Source organism: Chrysemys picta, chromosome 6 (genome assembly GCF_011386835.1).
Source record: "Chrysemys picta bellii isolate R12L10 chromosome 6, ASM1138683v2, whole genome shotgun sequence".
NCBI lineage: Eukaryota > Metazoa > Chordata > Testudines > Emydidae > Chrysemys > Chrysemys picta.
In genome coordinates, this window is record NC_088796.1 from 40676780 (window position 1) to 40699353 (window position 22574).

Sequence of the window (22574 nt, forward strand, 5' to 3'; positions counted from 1 at the left end):
ATGAAATACATTACACATTTTGCTAACAATTGTAAACAAACAGATTTAAATTGAAAAAGTTCAAAATTCAAATAAAGTGTGGTGGATGGGGGCAGTTCCTATTCACAGATGAGTGAACATCTTATCTTTGCTGCTGCTTGTCCTTCTGAGATTGAGTGTTAGGGCTCAACATTGCCAAGTGGATTGAATAGCTTGAATATGCTGAGCTTCCACATGATGGTGCTATCACTGCCCTGTGCTTGTGCGGGGGCGGGGAATGACCATGGGAGCACAGGAGCAGGGCTACAGATGGGAACATCTGCTGGTGTTCCCAATACCCTGTGTTATCCAGAGGCTGGGGATAGGGCTGTGATCACTGGGCAGGAGAGAGAAGGGAATTAGTAGATGGATAAGTGCCCCCATTTCGTGGCATGGCATGGGTTTGAAAAGAGCTGACGATTGGGGCCTCAGGATGTGACAGATTGCCTTGCAGGCCCAGTTGCCATTTCGTAAATATGTTGGGAGGACAGAATGAAGGGGGACAGGTTTGGAAGAGGGAGTATGGCTGGGTGATTGGGCCAAAAACTCTGAAAGGCCCCCAGGTCACATCCGCACAAAATGGCAGTAGCCATGGGGCACTTGGAAAAGAAATTAGCAGAGCAGTAAAACATAACAACAAGATGGACAATTACTTACATGCCGAGGTCCCCTTGATAGGCTCTGTAGGTTCTTCTTCTTGTGTCCAAAACTGGGAATTGGGCTGGCTTCCTGTATGGCCACTTTCTGGGTCCCAAGTTCTGAAGAGATCCTGGCTGTTCAGGGAGATATCTTCTTTGTCCTCCTCATTGTCATCCTCCTCCGACTTGTGCTCTTGCATTGAGTCTCTGCAAGGCCGTCATGTGAGCTAAAAATGCCTTTCCCCATCCTTAAAAAATGGACAGGTCAAATGGCCAACGATGGATCTTCTTCTGTCATCCTTGCTGTCTTTGTATGTTTGTCTTAGCTGTTTGGTTTTTATACAGCACTGAGAGGCGTCTCGGTAGTGACCCTTTTCAACCATCTGTTTTAAGATTTCCTCTAACAGTTTCTTATTGTAGTGTTTGACCACAAAAGCTGCCTGCACCCCCATTTCTCCCCAGATGGCTAGATTATCAAGGTCCTGACTACAACTGCAAGCAGCTGCTTGAGGACTATTGTAAAGCTGCTGGAGGACTATCAAAGTTGTCTGCAGCAGCATTCTGTCTACATGAGCAATAATCTGCACTAACTTAATTCGCATCAAATTTAGTACACTTAGATAACAGGGCTCCAGAACTTGCACCAACTAGGGAGAGGGTGTGCTTTAAAGGTTTGCATCACATGTACACAGGCTTTTTCAATCCTCACTAACACAAGTTAGTATGGACTAAAGTGCCCATGCAGAGAAGCCATTACTTTTAAGTGTAGTTCTTGCTGCTGCCAGTAGTGCCCAAAAACTTAAATGAGACTACTCACAGAAGTGTGAACTAATAGTGGTTGCAGAACTGGATCCATAGATAGGAAACAGAACACAACATTTATATATCAGATTTAAGTGTACTCCACTATTATATTCATTCTTATACATTGAATGCAAATGACATTGTCACCTTTTGTATGGAACTTTCAAATTTTAAAGTTGTCTTTTGAACCGATTCTAAAATAGCAGTTTTACATAGCAAATCTCTCTTAATGGAGTGGAGGTTTTTTCATTTAAAATGTTACAATCAATAGCCACGCTTAAGTATATAAAGTTAAATCGCATCCAGTTCAGCATGTTGCAAGGTGGAAAAGTATCTGACATGTCAGTACAAATCATTGTTTTACAACTGATAAATTTGTCGTACGTATGCATGGTTTGTTTTGTCTTTTTTCAGTAGAGTAGAACAACTGAATTTTATTCCCTTAAAGATTTTATTTTGGCTAGCCTAAAATTTCATGTTTTCTGACATCTTCCATACTAATTCCCACTTCAGTGACACCTACTAATAAGGCCAGAGTTGATCAACTTCAGGCTTTCCTGCCACTGAGTATGCCAACAAGATATCTATGACTCCAGAACATGTTGATATTTTCAGACCACTGGGAATTTTATTAAATGGAGAACTACTAGTATGGTCAAGATTTCAAATCAACAGTAGAAAGAAAAAGTTGGCTTGAAGAGCAGCATTAGAGTTTAATCTAAGAAAAGGCTTGGCAGAATTCAATTTTTATGTTTTATAATTTTGATAGATAATATCCATTTTATGTATGCATTTTTTCAGTTTTATCCATTTAAGTTTTCATGGTCGTGAGAAATAAAGGGAGTCAGACAATATTTATTTAATGACCGTAGAATTTGAAATGCAAAAAGTTAAAGCTTTATAAGCATTAAAACACAAACTGTCAAAATCACATCATAATACAGAGTAAATATTCTTAAATCAAATCCTAAGTTCTCAAGCAGCATTTTTCTGACTTTGTCTATTGTAAATTTTGATTATCAATGGAAACATTTTGTCATGGGTTTGTCTGTATGGTGAAATCTGGGTTTACCAACATTTACCAATAAAAATCTGAGCCTTCCAAGCCTATTTATGAATGAGGAAGCATGTTCAGTTTAAAGTGGAACTGGAGGACTGACGCATTCCCTGTTTAATCTTAAAGGTTGTGATCCCGTAGAATGCATTCCCTGAACTTACTGTAGGAGTTTTCAATGCAAAAATAGAAATAGGCCTACAATCATGCTGACCATAGGTATTAAAAGGAAACTCCATAGTGACTAATAGGAAAACTTGAAAAACACTCCCAGTTTCTGGAAAGATTATATTTAACTCATCTGGGAAGGTGCATCAAATAGAAACAAGACAAAAGGACTCGATACTAGAAATAAAAGCCCATCAGACAACATTGATATGAGAACATTTAAACTTGAAAATAAAAGTAGTTACCCTGTGATATGAAGTGGTAGTAAATTCATTTTTGCATTTGATGACCATCTCACAACAGTACATTTTGCCAGGGATATTGTAATTACAATTTCTAATGTCACTTCTTTCACTCAGTGAGTTTGAATTATGATTTGGTTTTTTTTTTGGTTTTTTTTTTTTAGGTTGTCACATGTACTTCAGTTTGAGGACAGAAGCAGAAAAGTGAAAGATGCAAACATGCAGGATGAAGACACTTTTGAAATCTATGATCCTCGGAATCCTGTAAATAAGAGGAGAAGAGAACAAAGCAAAAGGATAATGCGGGAGAAAAAAGAAAGGAGATGAAATGAATGTAAAACTATCCAGAGCTGGCTTGGAAAGTGTAATAAAGTATCGTCCCTTTAATAGCTGTGGTTCCTAAAAATATCACTTTACAAGTGTGAAAAGGAATCTCTCAAGAACCTGTTGTCTGATTTTGAAATACAGCTATCTTATTTGTTTTATGAATTGTGCAGTAAAATAAGCAAGTGCTCTCAGTACATAATCCAAGCTCTCTTTAAACACTTTTGAAATTTTAATAAATATATAATAGTTTTGGTCATCATTTTAATCAATGTATAGCAATTAAATATTGAGAATAGTGTAATTAGAAGGTATGTTTTCAAGACAGTGAAGAAAAGATATTTGCCAAAATGAAAATGTTAAGGAATGAAAAAAAAATTATTCCCACCAGCTATACAGGCTTTTTAAGATTTAATTTTTTTAAATGGTAAGATTAAATCCATTTACAGATGATTGATTTTTTTGTTTAGTTAAGCAATTGGGTTCTTCATTGTATCACAAAGTTCAGAAGATAGATTTAAAAATTCCAGACTTCCAGCACAAAGTGTACAATGTTCCCAGCTCTCTTGAAACTCAATCAAAATTTAATTTGAGGGTGTGGTTAAATTTTCTTCATCTTGAGAAACATATCCAAAAAATGACTTGGAAAGACATGATAATCTACAAGTTTGGAAATGTTATTTCACAAGCTTGAGAACATTTTAGAATCCAAATTTAAAGAGCAATTAATATGGGGAAAAAAACAATAATTTAAATCACATGTTTATAAGAAGCTTAGACTCCCAGAATGAAAAGTAGTTATTACAAAGTACCCATCCTCTAATTTCATCTTCTCTACTGATTTGTCACTATTGAAGGTTTATTTATTTATCTCAATATTGAGATACAGAAATTGCAAAACTAATCTCAGACTCTTGTTTTTAAAGACTTTACATCTAGCATGTAGTGACCTTAAAGCTACCAGCGGAAGCTGCAAATTTAACTAACTGTACATCACGCTGATTTCTCTAGCACATCATGGAAGTGTGTATAAAAGAAAAATATATCTGAAATTCCAGGGAATATGGCATTTTTGGTCATATAAATTTCTAAGTTGCACATACATACAGTAAAGCAGTTAGTAACACAACTAAATAAGGGGACAACAAGGTCATTAAAAAGTGAGAGTAGATGAGTGTTTTGCTGCTGTCATTTTTAGAACAAGTTCAGTAGGGTATGGTGTCCTTATCAAACCGCCACTACCAAGTTCCTTGATAGGGTCTGACGTGTGAGGTACATAAACCTGTCTTGGTGTGTTAATGTGGTCCAAATGGCAGAGGTTAGATTAATGCAGAATATTGCTTAAATGTGCTATGTAATCTCTGAGATAAGAAGAAAAAAACTTGTAGGTGTGAAACAAGTTCCTGGAGAAAGCTGTCAATGTCGTCCTCTTGTTCTGAGTGAATTATATTCTAGCAGGGTATAGCAGAGTTAAGAGGGGTTACATTCTTAATGCTGTCATTCACAAAAAAAAAAAAGTGAGTCAAAGTTCTTTGTGATCTGCTTTAGAATCTGTAAATAATTTTCTGGTGGGCTGTCATTACTACTTACCAGAAAGCAGAGAACAATTTTCCATCCACAGTCACATACTGAGTCACATCTATTTATTTATTGCTTTCCGAGGAGCGCCAATACAAAGTTTTAGAACAATAATGATTATCAAATCCTCTCATTCCACCAGGGGAAATGACTAAGCTGACATCCTCTTGCTAATGCAGTGGGTACTGAAAATATTTATAAATCAAAAATTTACATTATTGAAATAAATAACTGTATGATTAATACTTATCCAAATTGTTTATACACATTTGATTAAGCTGGAAGAATTGATATTACAGTGCTTTAAATGAAATCAGTTTCAGTGGCCTTTATAGTGTCGTAACTTGTGAACAGTCAAATCTTTGGAATTAAGGAGCAAGTTATATCTTAAGATGGAAAAAGAATGGATATGCACACTGTCAAGGCTGCTTCCCCACTCTGAACTTTAGGGTACAGATGTGAGGGCCTGCATGAAAACTTCTAAGCTTAACTACCAGCTTAGATCTGGTCCGCTGCCACCACTCCCAAAGTGCTAATTCCCTTCCCTGGTTAGCCTTGAGAGACTCTTCACCAATTCCCTGGTGAATACAGATCCAAACCCCTTGGATCTTAAAACAAGGAGAAATTAACCATCCCCCTCCTTTCTCCCACCAACTCCTGGTGGATCAAGATCCAACCCCCTTGGATCTAAAAACAAAGAAAAATCAATCAGGTTCTTAAAAAGAAGGCTTTTAATTAAAGAAAAAGGTAAAAATCATCTCTGTAAAATCAGGATGGAAAATAACTTTACAGGGTAATCAAACTTGAAGAGTCCAGAGGAATCCTCTCTAGCCTTAGGTTCAAAGTTACAGCAAACAGAGATAAACACGCTAGCAAAAAGGTACATTTACAAGTTGAGAAAACAAAGATAAAAACTAACACGCCTTGCCTGGCTGTTTACTTACAAGTTGGAAATATGAGAGACTTGTTCAGAAAGATTTGGAGAACCTGGATTGATGTCTGGTCCCTCTCAGTCCCAAGAGCGAACAACCCCCAAAACAAAGAGCACAAACAAAAGCCTTCCCCCCACCAAGATTTGAAAGTATCTTGTCCCCTTATTGGTCCTTTGGGTCAGGTGTCAGCCAGGTTACCTGAGCTTCTTAACCCTTTACAGGGAAAAGGATTTTGGAGTCTCTGGCCAGGAGGGATTTTATAGTACTGTACACAGGAGGGCTGTTACCCTTCCCTTTATAGTTATGATACACACCGGCATCTGTTTACAATGAATAGAGTTCCTGCAGATTATAGCTTTAACTAAAAGTATTACATAGCAAAAAAGAGGTCACTGTTGGCCAACTATATGTACTTACAAAGGGTGAAATTCACTCCTCAGCATAATTGAGTTTTGTATGGAAGACTACATGGAAGGAAGAGTACATGCTAACATTATCCCACAGTGATAAAGCTGCAATACTACAATGGCTATTCCCTCCCATAGGCCTGTAAATCCTGAGCCTTTGTTCTTTTGTCATCCCACTCCTAATAACCTCATCTGGGGCATCTGTTTTACTCAGAGATGGCACCAGGACCTCTTAGGCCTTGTCTAGACTAAGATAAAAGGTATGATGGTAGAATGTGTTAACTAATACATACTAGTAACTAGTTTTAAAAATCTAATGCAGTTAAGGCATTCTGCTTTTAATATGTGCTAAACAGGTCAAGCTAAAGCCTACTGGGGAGCCTAGATTTTAAACGAGCAGTTATATCATGTTGAAGTATACAGTGCCTTGTCTACACTAGACTTTTAAAACATGTTAGAGCATGTAATGCCATTATCAATTCACCTTGTTCTAAGGTGATTTTTTTGCTTTATTCACTTTGAATTAAATTCCACTGGTAATATTGAATTTTCTTTCAGACAGTTTACATATATTGAGTTAATCTTTTTGAACTTTGTCACCAATTTTAAAAAGAATTAATAAGACTCTGAATTATCCCATAATCAATATTCAGTCAAAACAAGGAAGGGATTTATCCACTAACTTTTTATTGCCATAAGGCAACAGTCTTCTAGTGATCAGGAAAGTTAGCTACACGCCTTTATTGAAAGCCAAAAGGGGAGACTCTTCACCCCTTCTTGTCAACTGTTGAGAATAGGCCACTTCCACCTTAATTGAATTAGACTCATTAGCACTCACCCACCCACCCACTTGGTAAGGCAACTCCCAGCTTTTCATGTGCTGTAATATTTATACTGCTTACTGTATTTTTCACTCCATGAATCTGATGAAGTGGATTTTAGCCCACGAAAGCTTATGCCCAAATAAATGTATTTGTCTCTAAGGTGCCACAATGACTCCTCATTGTTCTTACCCAAAGATAATTTCTTCTCTGTTGCGTTGAGATAAAAGTCTGGTCTCCTTCTACATCTCTTGGACAGTATTCCTTTACTTTTTTTTTTTAAATATTGGCTAAGATCATGCCATTAATATATATTATAGTCTATAACAACCTCACCAAAAACTATGTTCATGGTACAGGCCAAATAAATATTTTCTTTGTGGTAGATTCTTCCACAGTGCAGGAGCCACAACAAAAATCATTTAGAGTTTTATTATCTTCAGACACTTAGCAGATAGTTACAGTAATCTGCATATAAAAATGGGGGAAGTAATTTAACTGCCTAAGGACTTACCCATCATTGGTATTGTGAACAGAATGGATATAGGCCCTAATTTTGCAGCTGAATCTGCTCCTGTGAGGAACCCCATTGTATTCTATCCATGTGGATATAGTGGGAGCATCAGGGACATAGTTTGAAGCTTGTAAAGTAACTATGATGATTGTAAAAGAACTATACAATATAATGAACACTATTTTTATGAAAAGTAATATTTAAGATAGCTTTATAAATAATAACAATTTGCTATTTACAGTGAAAACTGTCACACTACAGTAACTTTTTTCTTTTTTTTTTAATATTGTAGTCCAGGGGTCGGCAACCTTTTCTGTATGTGACAAATAGTTTCAGAAAGACGACAGGTAGGTTGAGAGATTAGATGAAACTCATCTGGGGGATGAATTTCAGGTAGGGTCTTAGGACCACCTTATCTCTATGAAATGATGTATAGGGAGTTCATCCGTAAGTGGCTAAGCTCACTCACTCTTCTGGCCAAAGCGATAGCCACAAGGAAGACAGTGTTAAGAATGAGGTGTTGCAAGGAGCATTTTGAGGGAGGTTTTAACAGGAGGCTCCATGAGCCTTAAGAGGTCCCAGGTTCTCTGACCAGTGAGTAAGTATGTAATAGTCCTTTGAGGAACTTTGGTACAGCGGGGAGAGAAACAACCAGGCATAACTGCCAGTGGATGACAAGCTGGAATTTCTGCAAGGTAGACCTAACATAAATGAGTGAAAGACCAGACTGTTTCAAGAGCAAGATAGGCAAAGATCTTCAATACAGAGGGCTGGATAGGATCTGAGCCATGTTGGGCAGCTTATATCAAAGGCATCTTCCATTTAGCTGAATGTATCTTTTTGGTCAATGTTTCCTGCTCTGTATCAGGATTTTCTGAACCTGAAAGGCGCAGTTCTCATCCCTGGTACTTAACCAACCACTAGCCATGCTGTCAGCTGCAGTGACTTTGGGTCTGGAGAGAGTATCCCGCCATGGTGTTAGGAGAGCAGGTCCAGGCAGTGTGGGAGCTGGATCAGCAGCAGGTCAGTCAGCCAAAACTACTTCAGCCAGTATGGTGTTATGAGAATCATCGTGGCGTTGTCTCTTCTGATTTTGGAAAACACCCTTGGGATAAGGGGAAAAATCAGTGAAAAGTCATATAGGAGGTTTTGGGACCACTGCAGAAGGAAGCATCCATTAGCGAACTTGAGCTCACACCCCTTCTGACACTTGGTGGTGAACAAGTATATCACAGGGGTATCCCAATGAAGGAATATGTATAATGGACCTCAGGATGTTGAGGTGGAATTTCATGTCTTCTGGTGACTCAGTCCCTTGCATCTGTAAGTGGTCCAAGTAGGCTCCCCAACCTGTCTGACATATCTGTGATCAACATCCTTGTCAGAAAGGGGACAGAAAATAGTACTCCTCCATGCACCTTTGTCGGTTCATTCCACCATCTCAGCATCATTTCGGTTCTGCAATGATGTGAGTTGGAATCAGGACCTTCTTGCTCATTTGATGTTTTGCCAGTGAATAGACAGATCTGAGCCAGAACTGGAATGGTTTCAGGTGAAGTCAGGTAAATGGTACCACAGACATGCACTCCAACATGGCCTAGCAGTCCAAGACACATCCATAAAATCGTTGTCAGGTTTGATTCTATCCTGAGCACTAGCAATTGCATCAACAGGGACCTGTCTTCAGAAGGATACATTCTCATTGTCCTGGAGTTGATCAGGTCTATGAATTCTATTGATCTGCAGTGGGATAAGACCTTTTTTACACAAGAGCATAAGAACAGCCATACTGAGTCAGACCAAAGGTCCATCTAGCTCAGTACCCTGTCTTCTAACAATGGCCAGTGCCAAGTGCCCCAGAGGGAATGAACAGAACAGATAATCATCAAGTAGATCACCAGAAGGCCCAGCTGACAGAACAGGAAGAGGACATAGTCAAGGCTTGCTGCCACCTCTTGCTGGGATCTGCTTTTGATCAGCCAGTTGCCCGGGTAATGAACATCCTTTCTTATAGGGCCTGGTCTACACTGAAGTTAGGTCAACCCAACTACATCAGCAGTGGTGTGGAAAATCCAAACCCCTGAACAATGTAGTTAAGCTGACCCAGCCACCCATGCAGGCAGCAATATGTCAATGGAGGAATTCTTTAGCTACTGCTTCTTGGGGAGGTGGATTACTTACGCTCATGGGCAAGCCCCTCCCATCACTGTAGTGAGTGTCTACACTGAAGCGCTGCAGCTGTGCTGCTGTGGCATTTCAAGCGTAGGTAAGCCGTCAGATGTGCTGCTACCACTGCTAGGCATTTTGTGAAGACTCTTGTAAGAAAGATAGGGCATAAAACAAACCTTAGTTAAGCAAACTGCTTAACTGTTTATCCATACTGCCTTTCTTAAGGTTCTTTGGATTTTGATTGCTTAATTAAAGAAAAGAACTTGAAGGTTGACTTTAATTTTATAGTGTTATATTAACTATCCTTAACAGCAACTAATAGTGTACAAGATATAACAAAGCCAAAATAGTACTGGACAATGATTTTGCTAACAAACTAGAAAGTTGGTTGATGTGATAACCATCTAGATCTTAAGACTCAGACACCACAATCACAATAGAAAATAACACTTATACTCAACCACTATCCTGAGGTGACTTTATTAAGAATTTTGACTAAGAGTCCCTCAGAATAGGGCCTCACATGCACCAACTGCTCATCAACTCTACTGTTGCTTACAATAGAGGAAAAACAATCCAAAACGTAAGACAGTGTGGGCTATTACTTACACACCAATTCACCAAGCTCTCCTTCCTAATGGATCTGTAGTAGTCTACTATTTAACCTACTTCCCAAAAATTATATTAGCCCCAGGATCTGATTAACACTCCTAACTAACTCAGAAACACCTAAATTTATAACACACTGCATAGACTGTGTGCAGGTCAAGAGGCTTGCACAGTTGATCTAGTTTATGCCTGGAAACACCTAGAACCTGAAAGCCAATATGAAACCATTAACTACGCTACAGTGTTTAACAATTTTAGTTAACAACAGTAACTTGTTTAGATTTGAGGTTACTTTACAACAATTTTGATTTGGAACACTGTAACTGTGACAATCTTTAAAGCACATACACAAGCATGCATACTTCTTTACTAATTAACTACTCCGTTTCAAAAAGTAGTCAATTGACTAATTTGAGTCATCATGCAAGAAAAAGTCTGTTACTTATCTCTAGATCTTTGCTCCGCTACCAGCTTTCTGATCAGTTATGGTTCATAGTAGGAGTTGACACTGCAAACATAGATGGAGCAAAGGCCAGACACCACTATTATCTTTTTATGATGTGCTAATAGGCAACCTAAATTGCTGGAAAAGAGAAAGAGGTAGTGAAAGGTGCCTGTCTGAGCTAGATATGTGATATCACCAGGTGGGCTCCCAGGTGGCTGGTCCAGGACCTCAGTATTCTCCCTCCGCGTGTGTTGGCTTTTGGGAAGTGATGTGCTGAAGGAGACAGGCTTTTTTAACCCATTTCTTACTTCTGGGAGAATTCTGCACCAAACAAAAATTCTATGCACAAAATTTTAAAATTCTGCATATTTTATTTGTCTAACACATATAATCATACCATTTTCAATTATTTTGGTAATTTATTTCAAAATAGCTGTCAGCAACTATGTACAATACAGACAACAAAAAAGATTCAGGGAATGTTTTTTGACAAATAGATTCCTTGCGAGGCATATTAATACAGAACTCTGAGTAACTGATTTAAATTACAATATAGAAACATTTCCCGCACTGCTCAGAAGCAGTGCAAAGGTTTGGGGAAGTCAGGGGTAACAGAGGAGCTGAGAGAGAGGTAAGTAATTGCTGTGAAGGAGCGTGGGTGTGAACTTGGAGGGTTGTTGAGTGTGGGTGGGGAAAGTATGGAATAGGTTTTGGGGTGCAGGAAGACATTGTTAGGGAGCCTTCACCACGCACCTAGCTGACCTCTATCCCCATGCCTGCACCCCCACTCAGCCAGCCCTCCTCCCTATCCCCATGTGTCTTTGCAACCCCACTCCCATTCAGCCCTCGCTCATCTGTCCCCCCCCACTAGCCCTTCCGAACCCCAGTCTGTGACCCACCCTCCAGGAGTCCCATGTGCCCCACGCTGTCTGTCCCTTCATATCCCATGCCTCTTGACCTGCCTCTTCTCTTCCCTATCCGCAGCTGGGACTGGCCCAGGAGCAGCTGCTCTCTGTTCCAGCACCACAGCAGCCCCTGGTGGGGGAAAGATATAACTGCGGCACCTTTCCGGCAGAATGTATTTTTTGTGGAGAAAAAAAATTCTGCATGGCACATGAATTCTGCACATGTGCAGTGGCACAGAATTCCCCGACCAGTAATTTCTGCTGGTTCATCCAACCTGGTTCCTCTTCTTGGAGATGCTGGTGCGGACTGTCAGAAATATGAATCACCATCTGATTACAGATCTGAAATGTCCAATCAAATTGAGAGCTGTCCCCTCTCACTGTCCAATCAGAGAACATGTCATCACCTCTGAGTTCAAATATTCCAGGCTCTTTGTGCAACATAACTTGGGTCATAGCTGTTGGTACTACCATGTTGGGACATACACAAAGCTCAAGCTTGTTGGCTCTGGTCAGCAACTTACTTCCACAAGTCACTTTCCCTGGGGACTCCTTGCAGTGCATCCTGTTGCCAGCTTTGAAACTTCAGCAAGCATGCTGTGCAATTTCTACATCAACACTTAGCTAGCTGCTGAGATGTCCAGTTTAAAGTTTATACAAAGTCCCTCCATATTCTGTTATGATCTTTGAACTTGTTTTAACAGTGCATTAAACAAAGTCACTTCAAGAATGGTTGTTCTCCAGCAGGCCAGAACAGCTGTATAAACGTTTCATTCTGTTCTTATTTTAATAACAATGGTGGGACCTTAGTTACACATTGCACATTATTATTCAACTCTGCTGTTAAATGTCCTTATAACACACCATTGGTTTCAGTCCCTTTTATTTACTGCTTCTTTCAGCACAGGTGTATTTCACTAACTTAACCTAATTGTGCTTGATTGCAAATATTAGCCTTCATTTTTCATTTTATTGCTAAGCTGAAACAAATCAATAGAAATGCAACCCACTTTTTTCCCCAACAGATTGTCCATGTGGTAAACCTTGTCATTAAAGTTTACACTATTTTGCAGAAAATTGTATCACTTACAGTTGACTTCTTCCCTTTCACACATAAAACTTCATTTAATCACAATAATTTATTCAGTCTGGTTCCCTCTTCTTTTCTTACTACTGTATCTGGAAACATAATATAGTATCTTAATATTTGATATCTCTTTTTCAATTCATTCATTCACAGATGGGAAAGGGGGAAGTGTCTCTTCAGGTGCATCAATGGTAGACTCTTCTGAAAGGCTGCAGTAAAAAATGGTTACCTACCTTTTCATAACTGTTCTTCGAGATGTGTTACTCATGTCCATTCCATTCTAGGCATGTGCGCGCCCACGTGCACAGTCATTGGAGATTTTTGCCTTAGTGGTATCCGTAGCGTTGGCTGTGGCGTCCCCTTGAGGGCCGAGCTCATGCACTGGCATATCAGGCTCTGCCGACCCTACGCCCTCTCATTTCCTTCTTCCCGGCAACTCTGACATTGGAATAGGAGGGCAGGTAATGGAATGGACATGAGAAACACATTTAGAAGAACAAGAGTCATGAGAAGGTAAGTAACCATTTTTTCTTCTTTGAGTGCTTGCTCGTTGATTCCATTCTAGGTGACTCACAAACAATCAGAGTTTGTGGGCTCAGAGTTCACAGTCTTGCGGCTTGCAGCACTGCTTTACCAAAGCCAGCATCGTCCCAGGTCTGCTGGGTGTGTAATGGGATGTGAATGTGTGGACGGACGACCAGGTAGTCGCTCTACAGAGGTCCTGGATAGGCCCTTGGGCTAGGAAAGCTGCCAAAGAGGCTTGCACCATGGTTGAGTGGGTGGTTACGATCACCAGAGGGGGCACCGTTGCCTGATTGTCACAATAGCAAATTCAGGCAGTGATCCAAGAAGAAATTCTTTGAGCAGACACTGGACAACCTTTCATCCTATGGCCACCGCAACGAACAATTGCGTCAATTTGTGGAATGGTTTGGTCCTTTCAATGTAGAATGCTAGCACCTTCCTGATGTCTAGGGAATATAATAACCTACGTTCATCCTCTGACTTATGCAGCTTTGGAAAAAAGACAGGTAAGTAAATGTCCTGGCCCATATGAAACTGTGAGACCACCTTGGCCAGGAAAGCCAGGTGTAGCCACAGCTGGACCTTGTCTTTGTAAAAGACCATATAGGGCAGTTCAGAGGTAGCACCCTAATCTCAGAGACCCGGCAGGAAGATGTTATTGCAGCCAAGAACGCGACCTTCCAGGAAAGGAGGAGAGAGCAGGAAGCCAGAGGCCCGAAGGGGGGTCCTGTGACAGCATAAGATTCAGGTCCCACAGAGGGATGGGGTCCCTGATATGCGGGTAGAGGTGCTCAAGGCCCTTGAGGAATCTGGCAGTCATGTCCTGGGCAAAAACTGACCTACCCTCAGCAGTGGCTGGAAGGCCAAGATAGCGACCAAGTGGACCATGATAGATGCAAGAGACAGACCTTGGAGCTTGAGATGCAGAAGGTAGTCCAGGATTAACTCTTTTTCGTGATAGCTCAGTGGTTTGAGCATTGGCCTACTAAACCCAGGCTTGTGAGTTCAATCCTTGAGGGGGCCACATAGGCATCTGGGGCAAAATCAGTACTTGGTCCTGCTAGTGAAGGCAGGGGGATGGACTCCATGACCTTTCAGGGTCCCTTCCAGCTCTATGAGATAGGTATATCTCCATAACTGCAGCGAGGCGCGCTTGGGCTGAATGCCTTTATCCAAGGTCCAACAAGAGAACCGCTTTCATTTAGCCAGGTAGGTCACTCTGGTGGAGGGCTTTCTGCTGCCCAACAGGACCAGTTGGACACCAGACAAGCACTCCTGCTCCTCCGCATTTAACTGTGCAGCAGCCAAACCGTCAGATGCAGCACCGCCAGGTTCAGATGCAGAAGACTGCTGTGGTTTTGGGACAGCAGGTCCGGCCTGAACAGCAGCTGTAATGGAGCAGCCAATGAGAAGTCCAGCAGCATGCCATACCAGTGCCAATGCAGCCAAGCCGGCGCAATGAGGATCACCTTCAACCTGTCCGGCTTGAGCTTCATGAGGAGTCTGTGAATGAATGGCACTGGAGGGAAGGCATACAACAGAACCCCCAACCCTGGGAGCAGAAAAGCATCCGACAGGGAGTCTCTGTTGATCCCCCAAATGGAGCAGAAAACGTGGCATTTCCTGTTCTGCCTGGATGCGAACAGGTCCACCGGGAGAGTCCCCGACCTCCTGAAGATGATGCTGACCACTTTCGGATGGAGGGAGCACTCGTGGCGAGACAAGAAGGTCCTGCTGAGGCAATCTGCCAAAGCATTCCTGGCCCCAGGGAGGTGTATGGCTATGAGATGGATGTCATGTTGTACACAGAAGTTCCAGAGCCTGAGGGCTTCTTGGCAAAGGGCAAATAAATTGGCTCTACCTTGCTTGTTGATATATAACATAGCTGCTGTATTGTCCGTCAGGACCTGGACCACCCTGCTTTTTATGTGAGGTAGGAAGGCTTGGCAGGCCAGGCGAACTGCTCTGAGCTCCCTGACATTGATGTGTAGAATCATAGACTATCAGGGTTGGAAGGGACCTCAGGAGGTCATCTAGTCCAACCCCCTGCTCAAAGCAGGACCAATCCCCAGACAGATTTTTGCCCCAGATCCCTAAATGGCCCCCTCAAGGATTGAACTCATAACCCTGGGTTTAGTAGACCAATGCTCAAACCACTGAGCTATCCCTTCCCCCATAGGAAGTGATCGTGACTCAACTAACAACCTTGCATGCTGAGATCGCCCAGGTGGGCTCCCCAACCCAGGTCCAAGACATCAGAAATGAAGGGAACTCCCTCCAACACCGATGCAGGATTCTACCATGTGAGTGACGACAGTAGATAGTTTGGTATCTATTGGGAATGTAGACCGATGCCAGCCATGCCTGCAGGGGCCTGAGGTAGAGCTGCGCATGCCAGACCACATAAGTGCAGGCCAAACAAGTCCAGTCTCTTGGCGTCTTTATTTTTCAGCATGCCACTGACTTGGCCCTGTCTGTCCCTTTCATTAACAGCAGATACGACCAGTGACATGTGTACCCTTTTGCAGGGACATAGTACTTCTTTTCCACCTTCTTAGAAATAGATGGAATTGAAGAGGGGGTCTACCACAGCGATTTGGCAATCTGAAGGACCCCTGGGTGGAGGGGCAGCATGACCCAGGACGGGGTGGAGGAGGATATAACATTAAAGAGGTCGTTGAACTCTTCAGTTTTTAAGTTCAAATTGGTAGCCACCCTTGTAAGGGGGGCTGGTGCTCCTTGAAGTCGTCAGGGGGACTGCCCGTTTGGGAGGGACCCGCAACCAGTTCATCCAGAGATGACGATAATGATTCCATTGCCAGGGGAGGGGTGGGTTCTTAGGTGTTGGAGTCTGCTGCGTTGTCCCCACGTCGGTTTCGGTACTGTGTTCGAACTCCAGTGCCGGGAGTGGTTTGTCTGAGGCAGCCAGAATGTGATGGGAACAGATGAACAGGAGAAAGGCTTGACATGCTTTCATTACAGCTCAGCGTTCCAAGATGTTGATGTGCATCCTGGATTCCCAAGGAGTCCACATTCCCTATGTCATGTGATCATCCATGTGCACTCCCCAGTCTACAAGGGATGCATCGGAGATAATCATCTTGTCCGGGGAGGAGTAGAGGAAGGGAACCTCTATGCAGACATGAGGTGGATCTGTCCACCACTGGATGGATGAGAATACCCTGGGGGGACTTTCAGCATGAGGTCCAGGGGTTGATGTTTCGAGGAGTAAACTGTCTGGAGCCACATCCGGAGGTAGCAAAGGTGGAGTTGAGCAAAGGTGGTGATGTGTGAACACGAAGCCATGTGGCCAAAGAGGGACAGGCAAGTCCGGGCTGGGACATAAGGATTGTTGATGATATGAGTCACAAGTTCTTGTAGTGTCTGGAACCTGTCCCTTGTAGGTAGGCCCATGCTGTGACTGAGCTGATGTTAGCCCCTATAAAGTCCAGGGATTTTGTGGTGTCCAGGGTCAATTTTTTCACATTGATACTGACCCTGAGGGATGAAAGAAGGCCAAGTAACATGGAGGCTGAAACTTGGGCTTCATGTCTGGACCATGTGGCTAGGAGCCTGTTGTCAAGATATAGAAATACTGTACCAGGACACATGCCTCTTTCTAGGAATGGGATGATCACTGCAAGTGTCACCATATGAAACTTGGGCTTGCGAATGAAGCAGTTGAGCTGACAGAGGTCTGGGATTGGTCTCCACCTGCTTTTCTTCTTGGGTATCAGGAAGTAAGTTGAATAGAACCCCGTCCCTTGATATTCCAGGGGAACGCGTTCTACTGCTCCCCATTGCAATAAGGAGTTCACCTCTTGGGTGAGGGTGCTGTCATAAGAGTGGTCCCTGAGGAGGGATCCAGGACAGGGGGTGGATTGGAAGAGGTAGCACCATCCAGGGGCAGCTCCAGGCACCAGCGCACCAAGCGCGTGCCTGGGGCGGCAAGTCGCGGGGGGCGGCCTGCCAGTTGCCGTGAGGGCGGCAGGCAGGCGGCTTTTGGCGGCATGCCTGCGGGAGGTCTGCTAGTCCCGTGGTTTCGGCGGCAGGTATGCCAAAGGCACGGGACCAGCGGACCCCCCACAGGCATGCCGCCGAATCCACGTTACCAGTGGACCTCCCGCAGGTGCGCCACCGAAAGCTGCCTGACTGCCGTGCTTGGGGCGGCAAAATACATAGAGCCGCCCCTGGCACCATCAAACAATGAATTCGAACGCCTCTTACAAGGGGCCTTCAATGGGGAAGCAGGTGAAGGCTCCCTTTCAGGGGGGTATTGGGACCAGGACCTCCAATAAGGCCAGTAGGCTGGATCTGAAGGTGTTGAGGTGGTCCCCAGGGCATGGGAAACCAGTGGCTCCGTGGTGGTTGGAGTGGAGTGTGTTGCCAAGATCAGGATGGCCTTTGTGAGTACGCATACAGTTGGTACGACATCGATGGTCCCTCTCTGGCATCCGACTCATCAGAGAATGAGAAGGTGGACTGCGGTTCTATTGGCGGTACCATCAGAGCTGGTGGCAGTGTGTAGACCTTCAGAGCAGAAGGCAAGAGGTCTCGCAATGGTGGCATATCATGACGGGGAGAAATAGTCTCCCTAGAGACAGTGAGTTCCAACAAACGCGGTGATCCCAGTTCCGTTAAGGCGAAGATGTCCTGGGTCTCAAGCACCACTCCTGATCTCTCTGGTGTTAGTGATACCTTCTCTTTACTTGGAACTGGTGGTGGTGCCACGGACTTCCCTGGAACAGGTGGATCCCGCATGTTGACGGTAACTGGTCCAGCAGCTGAGACTGCCGGATCCCATTTCTTATGGAACTTCTTGTCGTGTCTATGTGGTTTAGTGCGCGCTCCATCTTCATGACTCGAACTCATGGAAGGAGCACCTGCTTTCTTTGTTTTTGAAGAAGACTTATTCCCATACTTATGGGTATGCTTGCTTCCTTCCTTACCTCCCGAGTAGGCCCCGGCATGGGGTCCAGATTCAGACTCAGAAGCAGGAGGCACACTCCTCAGAGTTTCAGGCTGATATAAAGGGAGATCCCCTGGCCTGGGTTCAAGTGGGCATCATGGTGACTTCCATAAGGTGCTTCCAGTGAGCCCAGCCATCTTGGGTAGAGGCAGTGTTGGTGTTCGTCACTCTCCGAGAAAGTATGCGGGCAGGAGGCACAGAGTTTGAAGCCCAGAGTTTGAGGGTCCTGAGCAAAGTCCGGTACCCTCACAAGGGAACAGGGTGTGTATGTGTAGAGAAACAAACCCCCAATCTATCTATCCTAATTAGTAAAATTATGACAACTACAATAAAACAGCTAAAAAGTACTATAAAACTTTAAAATTCTAAAAAATCAATGTTTTTAAAGGTGTGTCAGAGACAAGGACGCTGAAAGTTCTGACCTGGATCATGTGGCAGTGAGAAGGAACTGGAGATGTGGTTGACCCATCCCATCCTTTGTCACCTCGGATAAAACCATCAGGCGTGTCAGGGCACATGCGCAGATCAACAGACACTACTTTCAAATTCTCCAATTCCGGGTGCATGGTATGCATAAACCCTCACTGGAATATAATAGGGACCATCACTCAAAAGAGGAACTCAGAATTTTGGAGCCTTAGTAACTATACTCTCTATGCTATGGAGCGTCGAAAGGGCTCTCCTAAGCCATAGAAAGTCCAAAGCACCTTGTACTGGTAATGATTGGGCCACACTGTGAATCATATATACTTCCTGTGGGCTGGCTGGATGGTGTAGTACGGTGGCTGCCACCCACCTCTATTTCCCCTTCATCAGGGCCCCTCATAAAATTTACAGTCACCTTCTCAGCCAAAACTCCTATAATTCATTCTTCATCAGGCTGGCAACAGAGCTTGTCAGAAACAGAACTAAAAAAGTTCCAAAACAAACACAATGTCTTTCATCAGTTTCAGCTCTGCGGAGTCTCCTAGCTATTTCGCTCAACCACATCCCCTTCCCTGCAGTTCCCTGTTGCCTTTTTATATTGGAATCCCTTGTAGTCAGGGTGGCTTAGCCCCAGAATCTTGTATCAGGGTGGCTTAACCCCGGGATCTCCAGCTCAGGGGCAAACCATCCTGCAGGATGCATACATCTACATAGCCAAGTCAAAAGCCACAAACCAGGTTTTAGCCTTAAGTGATGGAATGATGGAGGTAAATGTTATCAATCTGAGGCAGCATAATGTATTTGTTCCATTTCCTCAGAAGGGGAAAAGACTCCTTTTCTTCTTCTTCAGGATAAGGAAATATCAGGAATAGAAGTTTCTTCTCCCATCCTCCTGTGGTACCTCTTCTACAGCTCCTAGACAAAACAATGAGGCCGCTTCAGTTTGTAACGATCTCTCACAGGAAGAATTCCTGAAGACAGACAAAGAAGAGGGGTGAGTAGGGCGAGTGGTGTGGCAATGCACAGGGTAGCCTTGGGCAATGATGTTTAAATGCCCATTTGTCAGCTGTGATAATCACCCAGGTCCGGTGGAACGGGGCAAGGTGGTTCCCGAAGGTGAGGGCAAGCTCCGGATTGGCTCCAGAATGATTCTCAATGCTTCTGTCAAATCTGCTGCCTGTGAGATGGTGTCAGGTTGGTCAAGAAGAACTGGCATCCCCCTAGAGTACATATGCTTCTTTCTTTGCTGGCAATCTAGCTATCAGCCCCAGGCATTGGATGAGATCCTCTGCCTTTTTGGGGGTCTGGTACTTGTATGACTCACTACTGGGAGCTGGTGTATAGATCCCCAGAGAGCTTAAATCCTTGAGGAAATGGAGCATTTTGGTCTCTGGCTGAAGAGCTCCATTCCCTCAAAGTGCAAGTCCTCCATTGTATCTTGTCCTTCACATGATACGTCTCATGTTTGAAGCTCATCCTGATGGTCATGGCTATCAACCTCGCTTCTTAGGATCTTTGTCCTTAGGAGCACCTTTATTGGACTCCAATTTTTCTGTGTGAGGAAGTATGTCCAGGTTTTGTCATAGCGATTTAGCCAGTTTTAATTAATCATGAGGGCTATTCTCGTTGGTGTCATGGTGCTAAAAATATTGAAAAGTTTGAGAGACTTAACTTTTAGAAGTATAGTCTGAATGTCCAGGGTCTCTGTGATACAGATATTAGGTGTTGGAAAGCTTTAAAGTAGTCAGTTGCTTGTGTCGGGGCTGGTGTCACTGCCCCTTGTCTGGGGATGAGGAGGACTTCTTCAGTGGAGTAGTTGTATCTCTTCCAAAATTTCTTGCTCCTGGGGACCAACATCCAGTTCCAGTGTGGGCAGCCTGGCTAACAGGGCCACCGGGGAATGAGCTCTTCTCTTCCTGATAGCACAGCATGGTGATCTCCTCCTGGATATGTGACATGAAAGTCTCCAATAAGCCCAATATGTCCAGGATGGCATGGTAAACGCGTACTAGCCTGGTTGAGGTTGACCAGCCCAGTGCCACTGCCACTCCAGTTGGGGTGGGGCTCTGAAAGAGGACCCTCCCCCCTTTACACTCTGAGGGTAAAGGAGAGGGATCACTGCTTGGTGCCAGTAAGGAGGAGTAAATCAGCAATTGTGTGGAGGAATATAGTTCCTCTTTGTGACCAAATGCACCCCTGTATACACACCCTACATGCTATTGTAATAATCTTTGTATAAAATGTGCCTTGTGAGGTATAATTTGAAAACTAATAACTCACTGATTAATAATAGCATGGTAAAATACATGTAGCAACATTATATGTAAAGTTATGAATATAAACTGAAATTATGAATGAAATGTGTTTACCAGACAAATCTGGGAAGGGGGTAAAACTGTTTCCCAAGACAAAAGACAAGCTGATGCCTCTAGCCAGATATCATCAAAGTTGATTGGCAATCACTAGTCAAGTGGACGGAGGCGGGGACAGATCAATCTGCATTTTAATAAACAACATGGAACCTGTTTCACTACAAGACAATGTCTCCCTCCACAGAGGGGGAAGGAACTTTATCTAGGAGTATCCCTCAGGAAAATGCATATCAAAGGCTGACTGGACTATAAAACTGAGGGGTAAAAACATCCTAGGGATTCCTTCTTTCCCTCCCTCTCTCTCTTGTTACCAGATTTTCCCATTACTTTGGGGTATGTGCATTTATTAGGATTACTCTTTGGTGGGGGAGAGGGGTGTTTATGTAATTCTATCAATGTACTGCTTGTGTTACTTGTATTTTCATATGGAGCTCTACTTCTCCCTTCTGCAAGTCCCCTCCCAATGGAGCTATCCTGCAGGACCTAGGTTCCCCAGGGCTGGGTTCCTCCTGCCCCAAAAAATCAATCAATCAATCAATCAATCAATCACACACACACACACACACACACACACACACAAAATATAGAGAGCATCTGAGGGGACCGGGTCAATCAGCACTCCCAAGCTGACCCCTTATATGTCCCTGGACTCAGCAGGCTGGGTCGAGCAGCACTTCCAAGGTGCCATCCTCCTATGCCACAGGTTCAGCATGTCCCTATCCACACTTTCATGTTACAATTGTTCTGGTAGTAACCCACTTGATGAGCAAACCCCACAGGATTTTGGGGATCTTTAGCTTAGGTAAGAGGAGCGTTGCTGCAGAGTAAATGGGGAAGCCAAAAACACAAGGGGGGGGGGAGAAGCAACCAGCTTAACCATAAAAGTTATTTATTGCCAGATAATAACCATACAAAGAGAGTTAAGCAAACAAAACAGTTCCAATGTTAAATCTAGCTTAAACTTGATTACAAAAGTCAGGTTTAGAGAACTATACCTGATCACACAATCAGGGCCGTCCTTACCCATACGCAAAGTATGCAGCTGCGTAGGGCACCAGGAAACTTGGGGCGCCAAATTTCCTGGTGCCCTGCGCAGCTGCATACTGCTCCAGCCCCTGCCCCACCTCTTCCCCAGGCTCCCCACCCCTGCTCCACCCCTTCCCACCCTGCTCTGCCCCAGCCCCACCCCTTCCCACCCCTGAGGACTGCAGCAGGGCCGGGCCTGCACTCACCGGCAGTGGGAAGTGCAGGGACCCAGCCCCAGCCGCATCACCAGTGAGTGCTGGGGGATGGTTCCCCCCTGCCCTCCAAGCCAGCCTCCTCCAACCCCATGGAGGCCTGGGGCTAGCCCTCCCACCCCCACGGAGGCCTGGGGCCCCCCACCCCTCCCACAGGGGGGCTGCATAGTGCCCCAGAATAGCTAGGGATGGCCTTGCACTCAAGTCAGGGATAGAAAGCTATTACTAGAGTAGAAAAAAAAAGAGAGAGAGAGAGAGTTGGGTTTTCTCCACTCCGTGAAGCTTGAACGGATTGGGGTTCCCAGATGGTGGTGGTAGCTGAGGTTCCG

General features: G+C 43.8%; 1 protein-coding gene across 1 annotated transcript in view; it reads left to right on the top strand.

Annotated features, from left to right (window-relative positions):
• The window catches only part of CWC27 (CWC27 spliceosome associated cyclophilin), a 212634-nt gene extending 205482 nt beyond the window's left edge, over positions 1–7152 (top strand). The window contains exon 14 of the mRNA XM_065599035.1: positions 3089–7152. Coding sequence (XP_065455107.1) covers positions 3089–3251 — 163 coding nt within the window. The 3' untranslated portion in view covers positions 3252–7152. The remainder of the gene's footprint in view (positions 1–3088) is intronic.
• The last annotated feature ends 15422 nt before the right edge of the window (positions 7153–22574 follow it).